Genomic DNA, 25,913 nt, shown 5'->3' with positions numbered 1-25,913 from the left:
AGAGCCAGCACTGTAGCAGTTAGCTCTGGGGGATGCAGGTGCTGGGAGCAACTTGTGGCACAGTATTACTAGTGGTTTTGGCAGCATTAGCTCTAGATAGCTGTGCTTAGCTGTGCCTGTTTGTACCTGAGAATCCTGCCAAATTTATTTTGCTAAGTAATGCAAGTTCATTTTATATATTTAGTAAGGACACGGCCAATCTTCATGCTAGATTTCCCTCTCCTCTTGTATTGTGTACAGAGGTGTTCCTATTGCGATTTGGTTTCAGTAACTCCTGACAAATTGTGATGGGTTGGATACATTGACCTGAATCTCTTCTTTCCTGCATTGAAAAGTAATTATGTTGAATTGTCAGTGTTTCAAATGAGAATAAGATCTGCCTTCGTATCTAGCATCTTCTATAGAGAGGTGTTATGAGTTTGACACTTGAATTTCCATTCAAGGGTGGAACAGATCTAGGAAACTTTCCTCATCATATGTGATGCACAGGACTTCCCACCTGCTGTTGTGGATGGGAGAGCGTAGTTAGCAACTGCAGATGTAAACTCAGTATAGGAATTAGATGGTGAGTAAACAGCATTGTCAAATAGAAGCCATCTGCTGCTAACCTGACAAGGATTAAAAACTCAGGCTGTGATTTCTGATTAGAACTCCATAGCTCCAACTCCATGTTGGAACCTCACGGATACAAATGCCGTGGGATTGTGTTCTTGCTTGGGTCAGTGTACTCTTATTACTGTTATGATGGCTGCTGTTGTGCGAGTGTATTCTTTAGACATCCCACTAATTTTGTCATTAAATGTGAGTATTGTGACAGGAAATGAAGCAAGAGTAATCCTTCCAAGTCCCTGCAGTGAGCACAGTCCTGGCATAAGGCAGTGTGGTAGAGGGCTGCATGGCGGCGGTACCTGGAGAGCAGGCAGGCAGAGGAAAGTCTACAGGGCCGTGCTTTTGCCAGGGCCTGTGAAAACATCTGTCCTCCCACACCATGGCAGAGTGCAATGAAGTTTTGTGTGAGGAGCAGCCAAAGCCTTGGAAAGGACTCTGCTGCAGCGAGGAGCTTTTGACACTCAGCTGTGGTGAGCTGGGTGCTGGGAAGGTGAACATGGAGTTCACTTTCTGTGACGTTGTTGTTTTTACTGCTAGATTTTTTAATCAATCTTAGAGCAGGCACATGCAACAGTGTGTTGACCTTTGTGATAGCTTGCAGCTGAATGTCTATGTAATCCTTTGTGTTAGCTGTGCCAAAAGGAACAGGGTAACCAGATGTATGACATACAGAAAGTGAGACAACTGTTTCAAGTTTCCAAAGTCTACCTTCAGACAACACATCTGTAAATTTGTGCTGCAGCAAAGAGTACTAACAAAGCTGAAGGCAGTCTAGCATACGGGCAGGCTCCCGGCCATGCAGGGGTTGCAGAGGGGTTTCTCAGGGGGGAGTGTGTGATGCATCAAAGGGTTTTTGGTCAACTCAGATATACCACCCTGTTTATGGTATTCCTTCAACCAAACTGTTTTCTGACTGTGCTTGAACATTGTCATAACCAAGCCATTTCTGGAAAAAGAAAATCAACCAAAGCATACTTAAAAATGAAGGAAGTGTCTTTCAACACTACTTATGAGTATTTATTTCAATCTTCTACAGACTGCCTTTTCAAGGTGTGTCCTATGAACCGATATTCAGCCCAGAAGCAGTACTGGAAAGCCAAACAAGCCAAACAAGGAAACCATACAGAAGCAGCACTGCTGAAGAAACTTCAAGTAAGAGACATCTGTATTTGCAATCTTATCTCAATCTGCAGGCTGTAGAGTAACAATAGAATGAAAAACAATAACAAGTGCCTTGGGAACCATCATGATGGGTATTATGCCACAGCAGCAGCCTTCTCCTTTCTTAGCTCTCCTACCTCCTGACTGGCATTTATTGCCCCAGCCCTGGTTTTTGTCTTGCTTTAGGCTGTGGTTTCATTTGGACTAGGGGCTGTGCCTTCGTGCTATCAAGCTTCTAAAAGCCATAATACTTGCTTATAAAGTTAAAAATGGAGTTAATAGAATCAAGAATGGGTCCTGGTTTAAATCATGTGATTATTTTAGAACTCCTTTACAGGAGCTGGGCAGAGGGGTGGACAAAAAGGTGCTGTCCATGCTTCAGTCTGGAAATTCCTCAGAGTTGCAATTGTCTTTGCTTTCAGACTAGATTATTCTTTCAAGAACTGTTTGGGCAGATTGAATGTTGCATCAAAAACAAGACACGCATGTTGAGGAGCAAATCTGTCACTGAAAAAGAGCTGGCCTGATGTTGTAATGGGATGCATAAGACTAAATGAAACAATTCTATCAAATGTGGTTCCTACTGTTTCATGTCCAGTAGAGAGGTTGTTGGTACATCCTGTTAAAAAATGCAATAAAGGCACATGGTGTGTGGCTCAAACTCTACAGAGGAATTGGAGCAAGTTGAAATTTCATTCTGTGGTTGTATTTGACCCAGACAGTCATGGTTGGCCTTACTCTTGCAAAATGTGATCTACTGGTTTTGTTTTATTATACAATATATTAAATACACAATTTATATACGAAGCATTTGTATGTAATTACAAAACAAGTAAAAATAATTTTGACAGGGAGAAGGTATCCATAGGCCCTTCTTTTTCCTCCATTAGAATGAAAATAAAGCACCCGGAACTATTTTTCTGGTTTGAAAATGTTTAAAATAGCATGCTTGGTAGGGTGTGTTAGCATGCATTTCAGGTGCGGTCAATAAATTGTGAATGAGTTTCTATTTTGGGTAATAAAAACCAGAATGATGTCAGGTGATTATTGTTCAGAAAATCATGCTGCAGGAAGAGAGGGGCACTAATTTTTTGAGTGCAACAATGCTTACAGGAGGCATTTTTAATATGGTGCTATTTCCTTTTTACACTATCTGTTCCATTAGCTGAATTCAGATATTAGTTTTGTAGAATTTAAAGAAATGGTAATTCTTTTGCAGCATGCAGCAGAACTGGAACAAAAGCAGAATGAAAGTGAGAACAGAAAGCTGTTGGGTGAAATTGTAAAATACAGCAATGTCATACAGGTAAATCTATTAAAATACATCTGCCTTCTCTCAGAGCTGAAAAGGAAACAGTTGTTTCATTTCAAGGGTATGGTGAAAATGAAACTAACCACAGTAATCTGGATTGTCAAAGCTCAGGTAAACAGAACTTGGTAAAGTTTACACTATTGTGTTTTTCTGTCTGATTTAAAGACTACCAGAAGTACTACATATTCATGTTTAAATGATGTGCTACAATATACCTTTTATGTGTAATTTTTGTTGTAGTCTAGAATCTGAATGTAAATATATATCTTTATATTATTACATATATTATTTATATATTTTCAAGATTTATTTCAAAATCATACTGTAGTGGTGCTGTGCAGTTCCCTTTAAAACACTGAAGTAATTTGTATTTTGTGACATATAAATGAGACAGAAGTTATGTTCTTAAGTGCAGTACAACTTCCTTGTGAAGTTCCTGAACATAATGCTATTATTGATCCTGGCTCTGTCTGTGTAGTACATGTTGTAAAACTGATCAAGGTGTAATTCTGTCAGTCTGTTATATAGCATCTGTTTTCCTAAACTGCAGTATACTTTGGGAAATCTCTTCTAGTTTTATTTTGTCTTTGCGTATGTATGTTATGAAAAATCACTATGGTATGAAATCCCATGCCTGCTCTTTGACTGAAGGTGGAAAAGGAAAAGCTATACTAATTTTTTAAAATTGTTATTTGTTCACAGCTACTGCACATAAAAAGTAACAAATACCTCACAGTCAATAAGAGATTGCCAGCTCTGCTAGAGAAGAATGCTATGCGGGTGTCTCTGGATGCTGCAGGGAATGAGGGATCCTGGTTTTATATACAGCCATTCTGGAAACTAAGGAGTGAAGGTGACAATGTACGTGGAAATACTGAATGTATAAGAGGGAAAAGGCAGAAAATTTCCAGAGGATGCATGGTTTCTTTGCTACTAGCATAAATTGTTCAGGAAACGAACAAACAAAAAAACAGTAGTTTGGACTATTAGCTTTTATATCTAATTAGAAGTTTTACCAAACTATATGGTCTGGAATCTGAAATGTTGCCACATTCATTTGAGCCTCTGCTGACCTGTGTTTGGGCAGTTTTGCGAAGTCCACCTGTTATATGCTGGTTTACATTAGATGAAACGCATTGGTATATTTTTGTTTTTCCTTTTTTCTTTAAGAGCCTTTAGGGTCTAATTAAACTCTCAAATTCTGGGCAAAGTTCTGGGAACAAGTCAGCAGAGAGTGTCTCTAGAAGATATGCAGGTTCCTTTAAATCTATCCCCTCTTAACACAAGAGTGGCTTCTGTGACTAAAATTGGTTTTTGATTTTCAGGTGGGTATTTTCTGGGTAGGTTTCAGTGGGAGTACTGTGTATTGGTAAGAGGAAGAAAGCACGGGAGAGCTCTTTGCTACAAATCTGAGATCTGCACCTTGAGGTCAAAACTCAGTTCTTCATTCAGTCAGCTGTGGCTTGTTTAAGAGCCCACTGTGGAAAATTCACATCTACCTCTGAGAAGGCTACATGGTGGACTTGTATGGTTTTATTCTGGGGACCTGTCTGGGAATGTTTGGCCACTCTCCCTTGTGAAGCACTAAGTGAAAGAGCCCTCACAGAATCACAGACAGGAATGCGTGTTTTCTCATGTATTTTCTTTCTCTCATTAACTTTGTGGTTACCCAGCTCTTGGGATGCTGTCCAGGATGAGTGTGGTTGCTTGCAGTTCCTTTTGGCAATATGTTGTGAGGAGGGGAAGGATTGTATTCCCAGCTAATGGTCAGAGTCCACTGAAGTCATAGTCTTTCCCTGTTATATGTAGCAATCAGAAGGTATGTGAAAACCTCTCCCTTTTCCCCAAGCCTGTTCCAGAGAAAAGGAGCGAGCATGAATAGACCTGTGGGTGCCTCTTCATGGTCTTCCAGCTAGGCAAGAGAAGTATTGTGGATCAAACGTTAAGCTGATAATTCCTTTCCCTCTTTGGAAAGAAAAGAAGTGACTTACTGCTTTAAGGTTTTGGCTTAATTTCTTAGAATACCACCAGTTCAGCGTCTTCTTAATTTTTCATTCCTGGGAAATAAGTGCGTGTCGTGCTTTCCAGACTGAAGACCTGGGGTTCTCATAGTGTGATCTGCAAAGCCATCACAAGCCCTTACACTTAGAGCAGAATGATCAAAATGAGGTCTTAAAAGTCATCTTCAGTGTTTTAGAGTTTTGACTTAATTTGACACCAATGTGGACGCATAAGAAATGTGAGGGTTGGGAAGCTGTTTTGCATGGAAAGTTTACATATCACTGTAGCATCACACTCCACAGGTGGATCTCTGCTGATCTCTCTCCTATTTTGTTCCCTATGAGGCCATATTTAGTGATATCTGTATTAAAAAGGCTGCCTGGGAAACTGTCAGATTTCCTCCTAACTTAACAGCCTATTTTGGAAATTGCCTGCTGCTCATTTTCTGTCACCAGATATGTTCCATTTCAGAGCTGAGAGCTCTCAGTTATATTTTACATGGGGAAGTCTTGAGACCCAGGTTTTTCTTCCTCTTTCTAGGCCCAAAGAGATCTTGATAATTTTCTTTGCAAACTTCCACTGCTAAATACTAGACTTCAGTAGCCTTCTCAGAAGTGGTCTGACAGGTTTCCCCTCTCAGACTCATAAAGCAGGCAGGTGCTATTCAGGGGGACAGGAGTAGCAAGCGATGTGAGAGGTCTTTCATTTGCCCCTCACAGGTCAAGAGGGGCTCCAGCCTTGTACCCACCCCTTCCCTCTCAGTTGCTCACAGAGGTGCCTGTTAAAGGACTAGTTTCTGGAGGACACACATAATGAAATACCTGATACCTCATAAGCTGGTGTCACTTTACCAACCCACTAGGTTAGCTTTTAAAGTGTTTAGATTTTATTTATTTGTTACAGTTTTCTTCCTTCTCAGCACAGGGGATTAGCTTGGTATATCAGGCCCTTACTCTGTTTACTCTCTTTAGGAACTTCTCTTTCTCCTTTTTTTTTTTTTTCCCCCTTCTATTTTCGATTTCTGTGCTATAAAAGGAAATTTCCCAGAGAAAATAAATTTTGGAAAGTTTTTACAGAATCTGTCTCTAGAATGGTAGAAGTGAATGTTGAGTGCTTGGGTGACTGCAACTGTGTCAGGGAACCCAGGCAAGGTAGATCCAAAAGAAAATGAAGTGGTTTTGTGTAGGGGAAACTATGATATAGGAAGTCATGTGAGTGACTTCTCTGGTAAATCATTGTGGCTGTGTAGCGTTGTGAAGTGTTTTAAAAAATATTTTTCTGAGGGGGAAAAAAAAAGAAGAAAAAGGAAAGCTTAGCTTCTACAGCAACTGGTTCATTATGCAAATAATGAAAAACATTGCAAAAAATTTACAGTAATTGGCATAACTCTGCAATGTTTTTTGCATGTCTCAGTTCTCCTTCAATGGGAGATATGAGAGATTAAGGCCAGAGTAGGTTCCATTTAGGCTGAAAAGCAAGATTTCCAGTGAGAGCAGGATTAGCTTTGTGTGGAATTCATTTTTGCTTGTCTGCCATTTTAGTTGTTTGAAAACTTGATCTTGCAGCATGACAAGGGAATTGTTGGTCTCAGACTTCGGGAATGGCCAGCCATCCATGAGAAAATTCTGCTAATTCTCCCAGTCTTTGATATATGTCAGCAGTATGATTGCCAGATGTGCATATAACACAAAAGTGATGAAGGTGGAGCAGCAGAGCCTTCAGTGTGCCTGGTAATGTACTTGAATAATTAGTCCAAACTGAAATCAGTGCTCCTGCATCTTAACAGCTAATACAGCTCCTGGTGACAGGCAGTCCTTGTGCTGTACCATAACTGCACTAGAGTATTCGGTCCGACTTCTTGGTTACAGGGTAGATGTAGCTGTTAGAGTAATTCTGTGATTGCCTATAAATTCAGTAAATCCACCTAAGTGATGCCAGACCTGATATCCCATCTAGAAGCCAAAGCAGTGGGTTTTGGATGTGGCTCTTCCTAGTTTGTGTGGCCTCACCGCCAAGTCATAGACAACTAGGGTTGAATAAATTTAGATGAAAGTTGCTGCATCAAAGACTGAAGGACCTTGGAGATTTATCTTGAATTCAAAAGCTGAATGCTCATTGGTTTCAATGTGAAATTCCATCATTCTCTGGAATTTTATTATCTAGACCAGAAAAAACAAGAGTTTTGTCAAATGAATTGGGAATTAAATTCTCAAGAGCTGCGTGTCAGATACACACAGGGTTTCATTTGGGAAGGATTTTTTAGGGATTTCGTTTGTATGTCTGAGGAAAGAGTCCAGGCAACCAGTCAAGCTATTAGCTGACTGCTGGTTTGCAGCATGCTATGGCTGGCTGTGCCTATGGGTAGCTAAGGAAAAGAAGAAAGAGCTGGTGTTAATTTTACTTTTTCAGAGCAAAACCTTGGGAATGTGTTGTGTTCTCTTCAATAATCTCCACAAAGAATAATTCTACAGGCAGAAATGTGGGCATGCGTTCACATGATTGTGCTCTGTCTCCATTGCCTTGGGCATGCAGGGACATTAGTTGGAGTCAGAAGTGAACTGGGTGGGGTATTTGGGCATGGGTATTGGATAGGAGGAATTCAAAAGAGCAGACTTGCAGCTTGCCAAAAGCTGCGATGTGTAAGAAAAAAAGGATTCCCTCTTCACTTTGCTTTCATTTTCTATATTGCTAGAGGAGGATGTACAGGAAACTAGCAGTCTTAAACTATCTCTGTCCCTTCCTTCCCTACTGCTAATGGAGGTTAGAAACAAGCAGAAAAAGAAGAAAGTAGAAGAACATGGGATATCTCATTGCTTCCATTGCAACTGACAGAGCTGGCCAGAATTGAGGGCAGGTTACTGATGTGGACTTAAAGCAGGTTAGGAGATTGAGACTGAAACTATGACTGCACATAACAGTTCCTTCTGTGGAGCAGAGTAGCTATGTAGTTCTCCTTTCTACTGGTTGCCTCCATGATAACCACAGGAAGCATTAAAAGATATCTTACCCTTCGTCTGTTTTTATTTTTTTAAATAGGATGCTCAATGATGTGCTGTTCTCTCACTGTTATTATTGTCCAGGTGTACTTTCAATAATTTTGAAGTCCTGATTCCACTTTGCAGGATGCAAGCCTGATGTTTTTTTGATTAATGAATTGTCTGGTCTTAACTTCTTAAAACGGGCTGTAAGTAACATCTGTGTGAAGCATGGCATGCAGGAATGTATTGTATAAGTAAGGTTCTGTAAAGGCACCCTGTCATCATTTTTTTTGGTTCCGTTAGTGAACTTTTCTTATTACTTAGACCAAATAGGATTGTTACATGTAGTCTGAGCATGATGACACTGTCTTTTGCTACCGTTTATTTTAGCTGTGTTTGTAAAGAACAGACAACCTTTTTTTTTCACCCCTGCAATAAGTGGACCAGATTCATCTGCATTGAAGTTACGTAAGTCTGGATTGGGCTCTGCTAATCAATGCAGAAAAAACATTTTTATTTACATGTGTCCCAAAAAAGCATGGCTTCTGCAGCATTTCATATAGCAAAAATCACATTTAGCCACTTCTTGTCTTTGTGTGTGTGCACTTAAAATTGCTGGGAACAACATAAGCAAATCAGGACCAATGCCAACCAATCTGTGTGTATTGATTTTTTTCCCCCCCTCCTACGTGTGAGCTGAATTCTTCATATGCACATCTCAAGCACTTTTTAGGTCAGAGACATTTTCTTATATTTCTTCTCCTTGTCTATATAACTAAATAATTCCAAGGGCACAGGAATTTGCTTGCAAGGAGTCTAGGACTTCATCTGGTAGAGTGAAGATCTCTCAGCTGCTGTATCCAGTACCTGTGCTGAGCACCAAACATCATTTAGGGAGTAACAGGAAAGGGGATAGAGTGTGTTCACCTCTCTCTGAATTTCCAGTGGTCTATGTTCCTTACTAGTTTGCAGTTCTATAGTCTGAATCAGAGAACTCCTGAGCCTGTCCTGACGTTTGCCAGAAGATGGCATACAAAATGAGGAGTCATTGGGCTAAAAAAACCTTTTCACAGGCAATTTCTTAAGGCTTTTGTGAAATGAAAAACATTGATGGAAGATGCTGGTTGACAGCAACAGAGGGAAAACAATCCTGTCTGACTACAGGTTGTTTTCTGAGTTTTCTCTGCATTTTGGCTGGGAGTATATATGGGATAAATAGTCCTTAATGCAAATTGTAGATTAACTGATCTGCTCCTGGAATTCATAGGTTCCATATATCTATTTCATGGTCTTGAGTTTCTGCTGAACTGGGTGACATGCTTACTGAGAATGCAAGGACTCATTAGTGTCAAGTTTCAAACCCAAGCAATTGCAGAGGCGCGCATGAACAGAACTGGCCAATAAAGAGATTCCATGTGTGTGTGAATTGTCTGCAGATAAGTTCACCAAGTGCCATTCCTAGAGCATGCATTTGAGTCACTTTTAAAAAATGCAACATTACTTCATTTTATTGGATAATTACATAGGTCAAAATTACATTTTATTTCTGACTTCCAGGTTGTTGTGGGAGACAAAGTTGTACTGATGCCAGTCAATGCAGGGCAGCCTCTGCATGCTAGCAACATTGAACTTCTAGATAACCCTGGCTGCAAAGAGGTGAGTTCATTGGGGGACAGGTAATTGTCAATCTGAGATGTATTATGCCCTGTGGTATAATACCAGAACCCCAGCATAGGCTCAGTACCAGTATTAAACATTGGTTCCAGCTTGGCCTCAAAAAAAAAAAAAAAAAAAAAAGATGAAATGTACTTATTCTTGGCACAAATTTTCCTGTCTCTGAAAGTTTCGTTTGGTTTGTATGAGTTTCTGAAATGCTCACTGGTATGAGCAAGAGTAAGTCCTCCTCCAGAAGCTATTTAGGTTGTCTTTGGGTGATTGTAAATAGACAGAATAGCATTTTGCCCACTGAATCTTCTCCAACATCGACATCATTATGAAGTATTGAGAGCTTCAGGATCCATGTTTGGTACTGTATGTGTCTGTAACTAAGCCATATTCCCTGCTACCCTGAGAGTGGTGTGTTCTTCTAGAAGAATAGAATGCTTTTTTTTTTAAAAAAAAAAAAAAAAAAAAAAAAAAAGACCAAACCCAACCAACCCTTATAATTCTCCAATTGTGTTTTTTCTCAAAGGTAAATGCTGTCAACTGTAACACAAGCTGGAAAATAACTTTGTTCATGAAGTTCAGTAGTTACCGAGACGATGTACTGAAAGGAGTAAGTATAATATATTGTTATTATTTTTGAATTTCAGAAATCATACCTTATTTGACTGTATAGAAATATTAGTTCTCTAGTAAATAAAAGAAAACTGAGAACTTCATGGAACCATCAAAGATCCCTTACTACTGTCCTACACGAGCCAGAGTATTTTTCCTTTGTGTTACTATCTTACCCAGTGGAATTGTCTGGATCATGCGAACTTCCAGCCTCTTCCCCCTTCCAGGGACAACTGAGGATCCTTGAGAAACGATGAAGTTCAAGCCCAGAATGATGAGTGCTCTGTACAGAATAGCTGTGATGTTTTAGTTCAGGCCAAGATGCTAAAAGCAGGTATAACAAGGTACAGAAGGGAGTGAAGTATGAAAGATGACAATAGCTGTAATAAGACAATATAGCTTTATAAGCTGATGGATTGCACAGCTTTGTGTCTCCAGATCACTTACATTTTCATTTGGAATAAATAAATTTCATTTATTCTCGCTTGTACCTTAGTAAGTCATTAACAGCTGGCTGTTTTGGGTAGGTATTGAGGGTATCACTAGGTTTTGAGGAAGAATTTGAAAGGGTGTATCTGTGTAGACCTATTTGGGCATAGTGCTTCAAGCTCTGGGGAGATGTAGAATGAAACAAAAATGATGCCAATGGAATAGAGAGGGGATATCAGTTTTGGTTGCAGAGAAAAAAAAAAGATGAAAAGATAATATTAGAGAAGAGCAAAGCAATAGGAGCTTTATAGATAGCGAATGGGATAAAGGGGATAATTGTGAATACCTTACATTTGCTCTGTAGGAAAGGAAGGGCCATGGCAAACGTCTACATGAGGGGCAAGACGAAGCAAGAAGTTCTTGCTGCATTTTTTTTGAGAAGATGAGGCTGGGAGAGGAACTGAATATGAGTTGAGAAGGGAGAAGGTGCTGTGGAGTAGTGTGAGTTTGAGAGAACCTGGATGTCCAGGACCAAGAGAGACAGAGGTTCAAAACTGGGAGCCTGACTTGTGACAGGGAAGCCTGAGAAGAGGCTGGAGTTGGGGAATGAGTCATGGAAAGTCTGAGTGGATGAAGGAAGGTGACAGAGGAGGCTTTGAGATTTCTTGAGCCTACCAAAGCATATGGTACTAATGCCCCTGTCAGAACAGGTCTAGTGAGGGTTAGTGAGGTTTGGCTCTCTAGTATAGAATGTATTACAGGAACAATGAAAGGAACTATGAGCTATGGTGTATAGCTGTACTGTGCCTTCACAGAAAGCTGGTTTCCCTAAATATCGCTAAAGATAGATCATAAATGAAAAACCCATTTAGTAAAGTTAGCTAAAATTAAAAATCACCTTTGGGTTAACTGTTACATGCTATTTGTTATAGTGCTCTGAATCAAGTTTTATTTTCATAAAAGCACATGGATGTCATGCAGGAATGAGTTACTGCATTTTATACTAGATTTCCAGACTCAGTGCTGAGGTTATATATTCTGCACTTGGTACCTGCTCTGGCAACAGGAAACTAATAAACATTTTCTTAGCATTAACTATGATGGCATCACTGAAGCTAGTACAGACATAGAGGATGAGTCCAGCAGCTTTCCATACCACTTAATAATGCTTCTTTTTCGTATCACTTTAGGGAGATGTTGTTAGGTTGTTTCATGCAGAACAAGAGAAGTTTCTGACCTGTGACGAATATGAGAAGAAACAACATATTTTCCTTCGTACTACATTGCGTCAGTCAGCTACCTCTGCAACAAGTTCTAAGGCACTGTGGGAAATAGAGGTACTTTTTTGCTTTTTATAAATATTTTAGTACACGAAGGCCAGGATTCAGTGAAAATACTTAACCACAACATGAATCATTTATAGCCTCTTGATATCGTCATACATCTCTCCGTATCTATTACTATTTTATGACGTTTGTGTAGGATGTACACTGAAGAGATGCTTTATTGCTGTGAGCGTGTGGAGAGAGGATGTTTTCTTACTATATTTAGCTGTACTGAAATGACGAAGGGTCAAATTCAGACCTGATGTAAATGGTGCAATTTTTCAAAGCCAATAGAATTACGTTCACATATCCTGAGTTCTGAGTGCTTATATTTGAGTTCATGTGCAATATAGAAAATTGAAATTGATGACTGACAACAAATCTCATAAACATGAATGAGTCTATTCTTCTGCAGCAGGGCACATCAACATCTGTTTAGTTAGGCTGAATAAGGTTGTCTTTGAATGGGTGTGATTTTCAGATGATTAGCAGATACATTATTGTTTAACTGAGGAACATTAGAAACTGGTATGTCTCGAGCTCTTGCCATTATAGTAATGTAACTCCTGTGTCCAAAAGTTCTTAGGTGTTGAACTAATTTTGTGCATTTAAAACAAAGAGCTCCTCACTCAGGCAAATGGTAAGTTTTGCCTTCATTTTTTAGTAAGAACTATATTAAATATGCAGAGTATATTGTACTTACAGTTATTTTAGATTACTTTACCCCTTATGAGAGACAGGGACTGGTGGATTTGAAGATAGCAAATGACCTACAGGTCAGTCAAATTTTTAAAGAAGTAACTTGGGGTATTTAAATTGATATGGAGATATTTAATCACTTAAAAGAAAATTTATCAGAAGTCCCCAGTGTTATCAAAAATGGAGCTGGTATAAACGGTTAAACACTGTAAGAGTTGGAGTTTTGCTTTTAAGTAGTACTCTAGTTATTTAAAGCAAAATTTGGCTCATCATGTTTGCAGTAAGTAGATGAATGAAAATCTGGAAAGTAAGCTGAGTCATTTTTCTGGCACCTATTGAAAAATAAATGTAATGAGTTGTTATCTCTGGTGGGCTTAGTGTGAACACAGAACTCCTTTTTTGTGTTAGACTGTTTGTAATTATGTAGTTTACATATTTTTATTTGGAATGAGCTGTAAGAAATGACGGTGATCCAAGTATGATCTTGAGAAGCATTAAAAATCTGTACTTCTTACAGGTTGTCCATCATGATCCTTGCCGGGGAGGGGCAGGACAGTGGAACAGCTTGTTTAGATTTAAGCATTTGGCAACTGGAAACTACTTAGCTGCAGAGGTAAGAATGTCAATTAAACAAGGGATTGTCCTACTAATTCAGAACCACTGAATAGGTCCAGAACCATTCGTAGTTTCACAATGTAGGTCTCTGAAAAGATCCCACACAAGGTCTGGATGTGGACAACAGGATGTGCAGTGCTGTGTCACTCTTTATAGCTGTATTCAAGGGTTGCAAGGACAATTTTCTGAGCTACAGTACACTGGTAGGTGAGTTCAAGACAACATCTAACCTTAATTTCAACTGTGCTGTTGAATCTTTAATCTACTGTTTGTTGTCATGGTGCTAAGGCAGTCATCACTGTTGCATACGCATTTATGTTTAAAATCGTTGGATTCATTTCTTTCTCTGCCCTTGTTTGCCCTTGATTTTTGGAGTGCTGTTGTGCTCACTCAACTATTCTTCTTTGCTGGCTCAGACAACCACGTAGAAATTAAAGCTTTTAAGAGTGGAACTGAATGTAATCATTGAGCCTGATCAGAGAAGTGCAGACACTCTAGACTACTGTAATTCAGTCATCATTCCTTTTTCTCTTGCAGGCTCTAGACTTCTTGAAAAAATATTTCTGTTGTATGGATCTCACTGTGTTGGTCTCTTCAAACCAGCATGTAGCCCAAGGCATCTTTGTGATCTGTAGAAACTTGGGAAAAAAACCTGTCCCGTGTTATGTCATGACTTTGTGTCATTCTAGTGTGCTGTGATTCATGTGTTCTGCAGTCTTTTGACTAAAAATAGGAACTAAAAAAGGTTTGAAGAAACTTTTGCCCCATTTGAGGGAATAGGAGGTCCAGGAAGAGGAGGAGATCTTCCAGATTTTCTGATTATTATTTGGTACTTTATGTAAAGGCAAAATAGTGTTGTGACTCCCCAAAACAGCAGCGTAATATTCATAATATTTTTTAGGACACATATTTGTCCTTAAAGATAAGTAAGGCTTTTGACAGGCTGGAAGAGAGCAGATAGTACTGAGTTTATGAAATGGGAGAGCCTTGGATTTTTCTGTGGTTGCAAGAAGCCATGAACTTTTAAAGTTCTATCTAATCCATATTAAGTGTGGCCTATATTAAAGCTGTATCAGTGGAATTAAAAGTATTTTTTTCTACTGATTTATGCAAGTGTGTGCAGGATTGTCTCTGACTTATGCTTGCAAATATGAGTGTAAAAATTTAAAACTACAAGAGCCAGTTGTAAAACATGGTAATTAGGGAACCCCTCAAAAAAGGGCTTCTTCTAACTGGATTGAGTTAAATTTGCAGCAGTGCAACTTCTGTATGTAGAGAAGTCCTTCATATTCCCAGGTGCTGCTTTCACTTTCCAGCTCCTGTCACAGCCTGCATTTATTTCAGAGTCAGGGCAAACAGGGGCTATTGAGCCTTTAATTACTTCTAATTATTTCAAAGCCAGTATCAAAACATAAACAGTGGAGCACCAGGAGAGATGCTTACGGTGGTTTCCATCTAAGACTGAATGTAATTTGGATTGTTTCATTGATTTTGGTAGTCACTCACAGTGTAAGTTAAAAATTTAATGATCTCACTCTGAGTGAGCGAAGAGCATCCTCCCTGTAAAGGCAGTGGGCCAGCATGCCTTTACAGCTCTGCCTTGTGCTGCTGCCTCCATACTGCAGCAATATTCTGGTTTGGCTGAAGCCAGCTTGCTTTATTGTGCATTTAATATTGGTTAATTATAGCAAATTTTCAAGTAGCAACTAGTACTCCCAGTTCCATTTTTTTTTTTTTTTTAACTTTGATTACAGTAAGAGATGCTCCTACTAGAAAGATTTTATTCAGACTGGCTAGTCTGGTCGAGAGTCAGAAGAGGCACTTTTTCTCTGCTGTGCCCTCTCTGTGCTCAAGCATGCTGACTAATGGGTTTCCTTTTCCTACACCATATCTGCTCAGGGATTTTCAGGAGAAAAGTCTTGAGGTGAAGAGCTGTTGCACTTCACTGAATGCAGAACCTAAGCCTAGGACCTCTCTACCACTGGAAAAGAAATCCCATCAGGAAGACTTGTAAAGTGAAGAGTACAATTGGTGCAGTAGAGTGAGAACTGGAAAAGCATTTGGGCTGAACAGAGGTGAAATGCTGTGACTGGAGAGCAGCATTAGTTACTGTATCTGTGAAGTGCAAAATACCTGCTGGTGGAGATATTAAAGGTAATGCTGTAATAAAAACCTGTGAACTGTATTTTACACAGTTTACGTGTTAGGTACAACGTACCGCCTAGACATCCATGTCAAAATTTACGAAGAGGCAGGCAGACACCAAATGTGCGTGAGCTAACTTTAAAACATTTAGACAAAGCTTACTGAACACTTATCTGTACTCTTGCAGCACAGCATGATTACTAATGGATTATCAACAGCGTCACACGTTGCCATGACTTGGTTTTGTTTAAGCTTCCACGATAAAGATATCTAGAGTGAAATAAGTACAAATAAGTAAACAAAATTCATGATTTTTTTTTAAGTATTCTGCTGTTGGCTAATGATAAAATTTGTGCTGCAGTTTGAGCTATTGTAAATCAGGATTTATCACCTTTTTATAACCAGCATTTCCTTACCTCATCTTTCTGTAAACCAGATTGATGTGTACTGCAAAATTCTGCAGCAGAATCTTGAATGGGTCAAGTCTTAGACAATGAGCAGAAGTGTCTGTCACCAGGGTGTTTCCTTTGGCTCCTCTGAAGTTAGGCCTTGTACCTTATGTCTGTAGTGCTGTGCCTTCCCTTCTTCTCGAAGTCTTCCTATACCAGATTAAACTGATCAGCTTAATTTGTGGCTCAGTGGGTCTGACCCATGTAATGAAAGGATGTCATTGCAGCTTGTTAAGGCCAGGGGATAATCTGGGAACTAAGAAAGACCAAGATGCTTGCTGCAGCAATTCAGAAATTTCCAACTGATAAACGTAAAGGTGTTTAAATATTACAGTGATTAGTTTAAAAGAAAATTAATTTTGAGGCAATATTGCTGTTCAGTGAACAAAACATGTGAGTGCTTGTAAATGTAATTCTTGTAAACTTGAAAGAAAGAAGTGAGGATGTGCAAGTCCTAAACTACAGATTCCTAAGAATCACAGTCTGTCACCCAGTTTTAGGTACCTTCTAAAAGACGAAGGGTTCTTTGATACCTCTGACTTCTGATGCAGTTTCAACTTGTACCTTTATTCCTCTTTCCACATGGCGTTAATTAGGCTGATTTTCATTAACACACTTTGAAATTTCATAAGACCCATTAATACCATAAAGCAACGTAGACCCTACTACTGTGGCTGTGGCTAAGTCACTCTGAAGGACCCCTGCTGAAGGAGACCCAGCGGTGGGCATTTGCTGATTACACATAGCTGCATCGTCATTCCACTACTATTATGTACAGCCTTTGATATGCTCTGACACATCAGATGCATGTATGCTCTCAGCCTGTTATTTAAGACATGGGATGGCTATGCTGAAGAAAGCGTTTCATGTTTTGTGGTAAGACTTTAGACATCTGGAATCTAGTAGGTGGTAATGTCTCCTCTGTTTCTGGTGTTTGGAAATCTGAAACCACTGGCTCAGACATTCCCAAAACATTGAAATCATAAAAAGGCAGAACTAATTATTCAGCTGAAAAATTAGGAAGAGAAGTTTTCCTCTGCTTGTTCTTTGGAGATAGTGGGAGTTCTGCTGTTAATGTCAGAAGGGCTTGATTTCACTGAAAGCGTTGAGCCAGATCCTTAGTGGAAGATTTAGATACTAAGACACCAGTTAAGGTCCGGGCTGCCGAGTTTGTTTTTCATCTTCACCAAGTCAGTGGTCTTTTAGAAAAAAGTCTATAGAAGATTCTTTTTTTAGCCCTGGTTACAACAAAATGACCCAAGTTATTTTGAAGTTTTATATTTATAAAGAGCCACTGTACTGTTAGGTGAAAATTGAATGTTTCAAAGTAATGAAGACTTTCCCAAAACTTTTAACATGCATGTACCACGTGTAGAATGTACCCAAGTCAGTCTGCATGTGTGTGGCAATGAGCTGTAATTTGCTTGAACAGCCTTTCAAATTCTGCAGGTTGGGACCACGCAGTTGTGCCTTTCTCATGACCACACATAACCTTTTCAATATTCTAATTGCCTGGATAAAAGTCTCTTTGAACTGAGTGCCAGCTTATTGATTGTGCTAAACCAGAATATGCACCTTTAATATTGTTCTCCATGTGTGCACCAGCTCCAGTTCTATCATTTCTAAACTGAATAAGTTATAACTATTAACACTTGCTGAGTGCAGATGTTAAACAGAAATGTGTGTGTCCATGCATACATGCACACACAAGAAATGCATAAATGGATAAGTGTAATTTTATGTTTAACTTCTCTGGTGAGATGGGTGTTGCTGAAATACTCATGAAATACATGTGTAAGTATCAAATCACATGTTAATCTCAGGTATTTCAGCAGATAATGGGTAAACCGTACACTGCTTGTGGAACATGGTGAACATGTACATAATCATAGACAATGCAGAACTTTTAAGGAAAAATCTGTAATAATTCTTTTTTACTTAGCTTGGATAGACTAAGACTAGACTAATATACCATATAACATATTAGGTACCTTGGCAAGATACAGCAGTGAATCTGATGAGGTAATTGTCTTTAACATGGGATTAATTACGTTATACTAAAGGAATTAAGATGATGCAGATAAGGTGGCAGCCTTAATGTTTACCTTCTATCACTGTATAAAATTGTGGCCATAAACAAGTGTTTAAATTGTTACTGTGTCTTCCAAGAAGGTGCATGGAGTACTGGTGTTTGGAGCACGTTGCTATAACGTTGAGCTGTCTCAGCTGATGCTTTGTAAAATCTAATCTATACCTGAAGTTCTTCTAGATTAAAGAGAGAAGACTGAGAACAGACTGGCCACTGTGATAGGTTGAAGCAATAAGCTCAGAGGTAATGGCAGAACCAAACATACTTTTCCTTACTTGCAGCGTGGTTCGTTTGCTAAACCAAATTGTTGCTCATACAAAGAACCTCATTCAGAAAATCTCTCAGGAGTAGCCTTGTATTTGAAGGTAGTGGAATGTGAGCATTTACATGCTCAAGTGTCAAGGGTCTTTCAAATACGGATGAGATGGGTTTGGCTTTTCTCTGGAAGTTTTCAGCTGTGCAGCCACTCCTGCAACTTCTTTGAACACTGTAGAACTCAATGAACACTGTAGAGCTCAATGAAACTTTTGACTTTTGCATGTGAATACGCTTCCGAACAGCTTGTATAGGATAATGGGTCTGGCAAGGTCTTTGACACTTATTCTGGTGATGAAGGAGTCACAGAGCTAAACCTGTCCTCTAGCTAGCTGCTTTTGACAAAGGTAGCAATCATCTGATGGGTGTCTCAGATGCATGCCCACTGGAAAACTCATCTCACTTTCTTACTGGGTTTGCTTGCTTCTTCCCGCAAGAGTGAAGTTGCAGGGTTTAAGCCATAAAATGTATCAAGACTGACTAGAGTTTTGTTCTAAGCTTTTTTTTTTCTTTTTTTTTTTTCTTTCCCTAAATCCCATATGAAACACGCACACTTTCAGCTTTGGGGCATTTTAGGACTAGATGCTCAATGCAGTTTTTTTTTTGAATGCAGGAATGATTAAAGCCAGTTTGCCTGAGAAGTACTGGGTTACATATGCATGAGATGAAATGACAATTATATGAATATTCTAAATTGAATAGGAAGTCCAATCCAAACCACCAGAGATGTAGTTCAGTGATAAGAGCACTTCAGTGACAATGTAGGCTTGTGGAAATATCACGTTTCTGCAGGTATTTGATTGTGGTCTCATGACACATTATGCTATCCCTGAGGTTGTGTTGGCACAGACTGGGGTGAGATGGGGAGGGAATAGACAGTGCTGTAGGTTGGATCACTGAGCTAAGACATGGGGGCACAAGTGTTTTAGGTAGGTTAGTGGGAACTCCTAGCATCAAAGCTAGCATTAAAGGTCCTGCCTTGTGGGATTGTGAGCTGGATTTCACCTTCCTGTAGCGTAAGGTACTTGCTGAGAACTGTTGAATAAATGATCTATTAAAGCTCTTTGTGTGCCTCTTGTCTTTCCTGAATAATTTCTTCATGTATCATGTCACTCTACATTTCATTCTCTTAAATGTATTTCTGTCTTATATCTCCCTCGGTGTTAAAAATCTTAGCTTGCCATGTGATTTATATCATTATAATATGCATTTATCTGGGTAGACAAAGCCAAACTATTTGTAATAAATTTAATCCTGTTGTAATAATCACTTGATTTGGGTCATGGTGAAGATAGCCAAGACATGTTCAAGTTAATACTAATAAAAAATAATAATTTCTTGCCTTCTGACCAGCACATAGTAAAGAAGTGGAACTTGCTGCCACAAGAATTGAAAACAAAGCACTTAATGAGATTTTCAGAAAGATTTGTATGAGTAATAGCTTCCTCAGCATTAGCTAAGATGAAAAAAAAAATGTGAAAGGGAAATCAGTTCTTAAACTGGAGGCTGTACACCAGGATTAACTCCATGGAGCCTCGGAGAAACTTTCTCTGTAGTTTTAGGGACTTTTTTCTTTCATCTTCTTAAACAGTGGTGGAAAATGAGTTACTGCATAGGATTTTTATTTTTATTTTTTAAATGCAACTGAGATTAAATGTGTGAAGGCCATAAGTTAGGCCTTTTGATACCTAAGTTTTGGAGATTGGAGTACTGGCAGGTATCTTTTGTGTTCAGGAAGCAAAAAGGATTTGCCAGTGGTATTTTTTTAGGGTGGCATGGAGGCAAGCAGTAATGCAGATACTGTAAAGGAGAAAAGCACAGTGGTAAATTTAGTGTCGTTCCTTCTGCCTTTAGAAATGGTAAGGAAAATAACTGGATAAAAATGGGCTTTTAACAGATGTGCATGTACCTTTTGCTCAATGGTAACAGTTTGCAAACTACAGAAGGTACCAGGAGATGGCAGCATCCACCAAGGCCTTCATGCATCTGCTCACGTTTAGTTTGTTGGTACTGTGGGACCTCCTTACCTGGAGATTGCTTCAAAATCTTCCTTTGGAGTCTTTTTTTCCCCAAAGTCTTTGTTAAATGTTAATAGAGTATACAGATAGTTCCATTTTGTTGGGCTCAGTGATTAAAGGGTCTTGTAAGAAAAAGGCACGTGAAGGTGAACTCAACACTGTGAGCCCTATTTATGCTTCTCACTGTCTCATAGGAGGCACGTGGTTTTGTTTTAAAGCTCTGTAAGGACTGCAGAATAATTTACAGTTATGTGTGAAGAGATGGAAGAGATCCAGAGACTAAAGGAAGAGAAGAGATTACTGATTTACAGGGCCAGTTTAACCTGACTTGAACGTGGCTTGTTGAAGTGACAAAGTTAGAAACTGTTAATTTAGCAACACCAGGGCCAGGTTTTCAAAGGTTTTTAAGAACATGGGGGATGCAGCTCAATTTCTTGGCTCAACTTGTTTCAAGCATGCTGGAAGTTAGGAACAACGTTCATTTGCATGTTGTCAGTGTGCATATACCTTCAGAAATCCAGATCTTTGAGGAAGGGTTTTTCTTCTGGCATACTGGTTTTGCAGTGGTGGTCTTTGAGCCTGTGTTCAGCTAGACCTTTTGGGTCCTGTGTGGAGTTGGCTGCATTTGAGCAGTGTTTTTATGGGTGATCTGAGCTGTAGGAGAAGAAGTAGGAAGACACAAACACAGCACTTGTCATTTAGTCATTATAAGGACTGTTTCTGTTATTAAAAATACAACATCTGCTGGTATTGCATTTTGATGTGTTCCAAAACAGTAAATGTAGACACTTCTGTTCTATATTGCATTTTATTTCCTTATTATTTCAGGGTAACTTGAGAAGATTTTATTAAATTATATTAGTGCCTCTTTTTCTTTATTTTTGGTGCTTGATGAAGGTTTGTAAGGCTTTTTTTTTTTTTTAAAACTCTAACAGTTTCAGTGATGTCCAATTCAGTCATTCGTAGTTATTTCTGGGAGGGCCACTGAAAGTCACAGGGAATATTAATATTTAGGACATAACCCTTGAAGAGATGAGGATTTATTTTTTTTTAATACCAAAACATAGGCCTGCCGTTGCTTATACAGCAACCAAAAATGCCTTCAAGATGACTTATCCTTTAATCTTAGAACAAGAGTGAGCAGTTGGCTCAGGAAGGTGTCGGAGCCTATTCTCATTCCTGTTTTTGACAAGCAGATAGTTTAGTCTCAGCGGGGTTCCCTTGCAAAGTACCTGTGGCCACTTAAGTTGGCAGCATGGGGCACCTGAAGCCAAATGAAGGATTCATGTCTCTGAGCCCTACCTGGAAACTCATCTGATCTGCTAAGACAGGGCTTGTAAGCAAAACAGCAGCAAAATGCAATCCTAAAATTTTGAGATCTTAAAACTTTCCTCAGATTATGATTGTCAGGAATTTAGCACCAGATGCTGTGGCAGTACTGAATGAAGTTTATCTAGGTAGAGTTACAGCTGCTCTTTCTCCAGCAAGTTAATAAGATGGCAAGAGTTTTTGAATACCACTGAAGTCTTTGAAATTATGTGAAAGTCCGTTTGGATTTATTGAAAACTATTCAGTATGACATAGCAAAGAACCAAGCAAGCCTAATGAAGATGAAAGATTTGAAAAGTTGACTGTTGTGGTGGCTTTTTTTTCCTTAAGCATTGACCTTGTTGGTTGGGTAACAAATAGGCTGAGTGTTAATGGGCTGGCTATGGAATGGAAGCTATTTTTATGTGTTTAATTAGAACCTTTAATTCTTTGTTTAATGCTGTTTTTAGTCAAGTTATTAAAATGCTCTTTTAGCTGAAATTTGGCAGTCTGATTCCTTCACTGAAGAGATTTTAAATATCCTTTACCTAGTCATAGTCAACAAAATTCGATTAAAATAAGCGTGAGTATTTTTTTCCCAAACTCCCCTCTCACCTAAGTAAATGAGAGTCCAAAAATAGGCTGTTTGAGTACTTCCCTTGCATCTCTGTCTAGGAAAGAAGCATTTAATATTAATGTGAAATTCCAAACTGTTTGCCTACAGTATATACTGAGACTTAAAATTCACTTGTTGGACTGTAAAGCATATTTTGCTTTGTGTCGATGCAAAACAAACAAACTATAAGAAAAACCTAGAGCAGTGTATTAGCGAGAAGTTGTTCTACTCAATAGTGAAAACTCAGAGGAGATAATGCAACATGAAATCTTACGTATTTAAAACTTTAAGGAATAATTTTGACTGCCTTTAATGATCAGTAGAGTTAAAAGAGTCTGGGACTTACGGCACTCGATCTAACAGGATAGATACCTCTTAGGATTAGCAGGGCACTTATATTTTCTGAACACCAACTACCAGAAATAACACACGAACACATATTTGCAAGTTGATACTTCCTCCTATGCAAACTTTACAAGAGAAAGATTGTTGTGAGGGCAGTAGGCAAAAATTCAGGAATTTGATTCCTTGCTCTTCTACAAACCTCCAAATAATTTTAACTAGAAATGGTTAAACACATTGTGTACATCTGTTTTCCAACTGTTAAAGCTGGCTTTTGTTATGTGGTTGTCAAACACATTGGGGACCTCCTGGTGCTCCCACAGTATGAGTATATTGGTATATATATGCATTCATACATCTTCTCTTAAGTGCTACCATGGACAAAGGCAGAACCTGAAATCTATCTGAGATACAAGTTTTTACATACCCAGGGGGACCATCTCCAACTATGAATCCAGCCTTCAGGCTCTTGCAGATACCCTGTGTAGATCACAAGCTGGGAATTTGCCCTGTTACACAATTGCAAGTAAATGCTAGTTCTGTTTAGATTTAAAAGAATGTATTACTTTCTCTTCAGGTGCAAATCTTTATAAAAATGCCAAAATAGTCAATGATTTTAGTGTTTAAAATATGGTCTTGCATAGTTGTGGCAGCCTTGTCATGGTATTGACTGTCCCTGTTTCCTGATGAGTTTGCTAGGCTGCTTTGAAGTGCTCATCTACGCTAGGCTGCTTTGAAGCGCTCATCTACGCTTGCCCTGTAGATGAAGTCCAAGATGAATTTAGGTCCCAGTTACTTCCTGTGAGCTATACTGTGCAAATTACATTGGCAGTTACAGTGGTACTTACTGTACTGCTGGTGATAGGACCTTAGTACAAGGAAAAGCTCATGTAGCGTGAGTCAATGTTCACTGTTGGCCCACGCATATAAAACCATGTCTTCCTTGGTGCTAGAATGAAAAAGAAAAAACAAGTGTGATAACCCCATTTTCTGGAGCTTAGCGTATTTTATTGGGCTGGAGGATGTGTAGACTTGGATCTGGGTTCATATGTATAAGTAACTGAAAAAGATCAATTATCTGTGGTGTCGTAAATCCTTGGTGTTTGAGCTGTGACAGGAGATTACATTAGCATCGCCAACTGTAAAATCCCTGTAACAGAGATGGGCTTTTATGTGGCAGTGGAGTGAATGACGAACAAAGTGCTATCAGTTACCCTGACCTACCATCTCATGTAATCTTTAGGCCACATTGACTCCATCACTTTTTGCCATGTGGCCATTTCACTGCTTCACTAATGCTAGTTCTCTTTTGCTCTTCTCCGGTTACTCTCTGCTAGTGCAGTCTGTGTTACTTGATGGCACCTCTCATACCACCATGTAGTTATTGCTATTTACTCAGGTGGTTAGGTTATGTGGCCTTACATCATGGATGAGCATTAGGATGATATGGTGAGTATCATGAGCTGGCCATAATATGAAATGATCTTTAATATTGTCAGTCATGGTGAAGCTGTACTCTCATTTGTGATACTTCTTCCTTCCATATCCAGGAAAAGGTAAAATAAACAAATAAGTATATATAAAGCTCACCCTATGTATGTTGAAAAAGAAGCAGTGGATGATTAGGATTTGTGAATTATTCTGTATTGGAAAAGAAGCTGTTGGAGATGCACTCCAAAAAAAAAAAAACACACACAAAAACAAAACAAACAAACCCCACACAAAACCCAACAAGCACATAATGGAGCTATTATAATAATGATTTATATAATTTACTTGCTTGAGCTCTGCGGTTTAGAATGCATCATGTTTTTTCTGTGTATTGACTGCATGCACCTTCCAGTGGTGTTTGGCTGAAATATACAGTATTTCAGCTATAGTTCAGGAACCCTGCAACTCCAATGCGTCCAATAACCCCAAAAAGCATAAAGACTGCTAAGCTGAAATGGACCCATTTTAGCATGGTAGTCTTATTTGCTTTCTTAAGAACTGAAAAGGATTTTACTAAATTTCATTAGCAATAAGAAAAAAATATTAATGTTGTTATTTTCAAGGATTCTTTTATTTAGAAGGCTCCTAGAAGAGCATAGAGGTGATACTATATAAATCAGAAAAAGCAGTAGGTTTTGGACCATCAGTGTGTCCTTAGCTCCTTATGTTGTACTTGGTTATTGAAAAGGACTCAGAACAGGTATAATATGCCATACAACACTACATGATTTATGCCTCTCTACCTGGAGAAATATAGTATAGGATAATAGCTAATAGTCTGATTTTCAGAGGTGTTCAGTGGCAACAACCTCAGCTGAAATGAAAATAGCGCCTGCTGCACTGAAAAGGGAGCCATTAATGTCAGCCCTAAAACTGCATTCCATTGTGCTTACCATTTAAGGTCAGCGTCTCAAACTTTTTTTAAACAAAATCTCTTTAGCTTTGTTGTTTTTGTTACAGTGGGGCAAGAAGAAAACATTACTAAGGATGTACTTCATCTTTCATTTGAACCTTCTGTCTCTGTCAGCCTCTGTCCACAAGAGAACTAGTTTGGAAATTTGAAGACAATCTCTTTAGTCATTTTTAAGTTGGTAAGAAGTGGCGTGGGAGAGAGATTTTCCTTGTGTCTCCTGTTGTAGATATATATTTTTAAAAGCATTATTATATTGAGGGCAAACAGTTGAAGAATAGCAAGACTCAAGGCCCAGCTCATGCTGAGTAGACAACTGTATTCACGAGTGCTTTAATGAAACATCATAGACTTATTCCATTTGAAGATACAGTCCTCAGTGCACAGCTCTCTGTGCTGAGTGTAGTGTCAGACCTGAGATGGCTCAGACTTTTTCTGGCTTGCTTACAACAAGCAGAATTTGAAGGTAAGGTTAAATTTAGCCTTCTGTACCTTCTATGCACCATTGTTGAAAGTATGTGGTCTTATGTGACTAAGGAGCACTGCTTAATTATTTTCTCTGCTGTCGGTGGAATAACAAAAGTTCAGAACTCAGCTTGGCTATCAAAATGGGCAACTAGGATTATTTTAAGGTGCTAGGTGAACAAAAGTAATGCTGAAAGAAGTGTGAGAAAACTAATAAAACTATATGAAAACTTTTTTCATATATGTACATAAATATGAATGTGTATATGTGGATCTTCTAGCTGTCTGTTGTTCAGTGTTCATCTTGCATTTCTGTTGCTGTATAACATAAGTAGGTGGGAGCTGGAGATAGGAAACTG

At 38.9% G+C, this 25,913-nt stretch overlaps 1 protein-coding gene across 3 annotated transcripts in view; it reads left to right on the top strand.

Moving 5' to 3' along the window:
* Positions 1 to 25,913, top strand: part of ITPR2 (inositol 1,4,5-trisphosphate receptor type 2) — a 269,872-nt gene that overhangs the window by 38,928 nt on the left and 205,031 nt on the right. For 2 of the 3 annotated variants that reach the window (XM_084513429.1, XM_084513428.1), the window contains exons 3-9: positions 1,646 to 1,761; positions 2,990 to 3,076; positions 3,785 to 3,943; positions 9,619 to 9,717; positions 10,253 to 10,336; positions 11,958 to 12,104; positions 13,309 to 13,404. In XM_084513429.1, coding sequence (XP_084369555.1) covers positions 1,646 to 1,761; positions 2,990 to 3,076; positions 3,785 to 3,943; positions 9,619 to 9,717; positions 10,253 to 10,336; positions 11,958 to 12,104; positions 13,309 to 13,404 — 788 coding nt within the window. Of the gene's footprint in view, positions 1 to 1,645; positions 1,762 to 2,811; positions 2,901 to 2,989; positions 3,077 to 3,784; positions 3,944 to 9,618; positions 9,718 to 10,252; positions 10,337 to 11,957; positions 12,105 to 13,308; positions 13,405 to 25,913 lie in introns of those variants that run through there. The other variant, XM_084513430.1, reaches the window with a different exon arrangement.

Source organism: Aythya ferina (assembly GCF_964211825.1).
Source record: "Aythya ferina genome assembly, chromosome: 1".
In the NCBI taxonomy this organism is placed as follows: Eukaryota; Metazoa; Chordata; class Aves; order Anseriformes; family Anatidae; genus Aythya; species Aythya ferina.
This window is presented reverse-complemented; position numbering and strand designations above follow the sequence as displayed.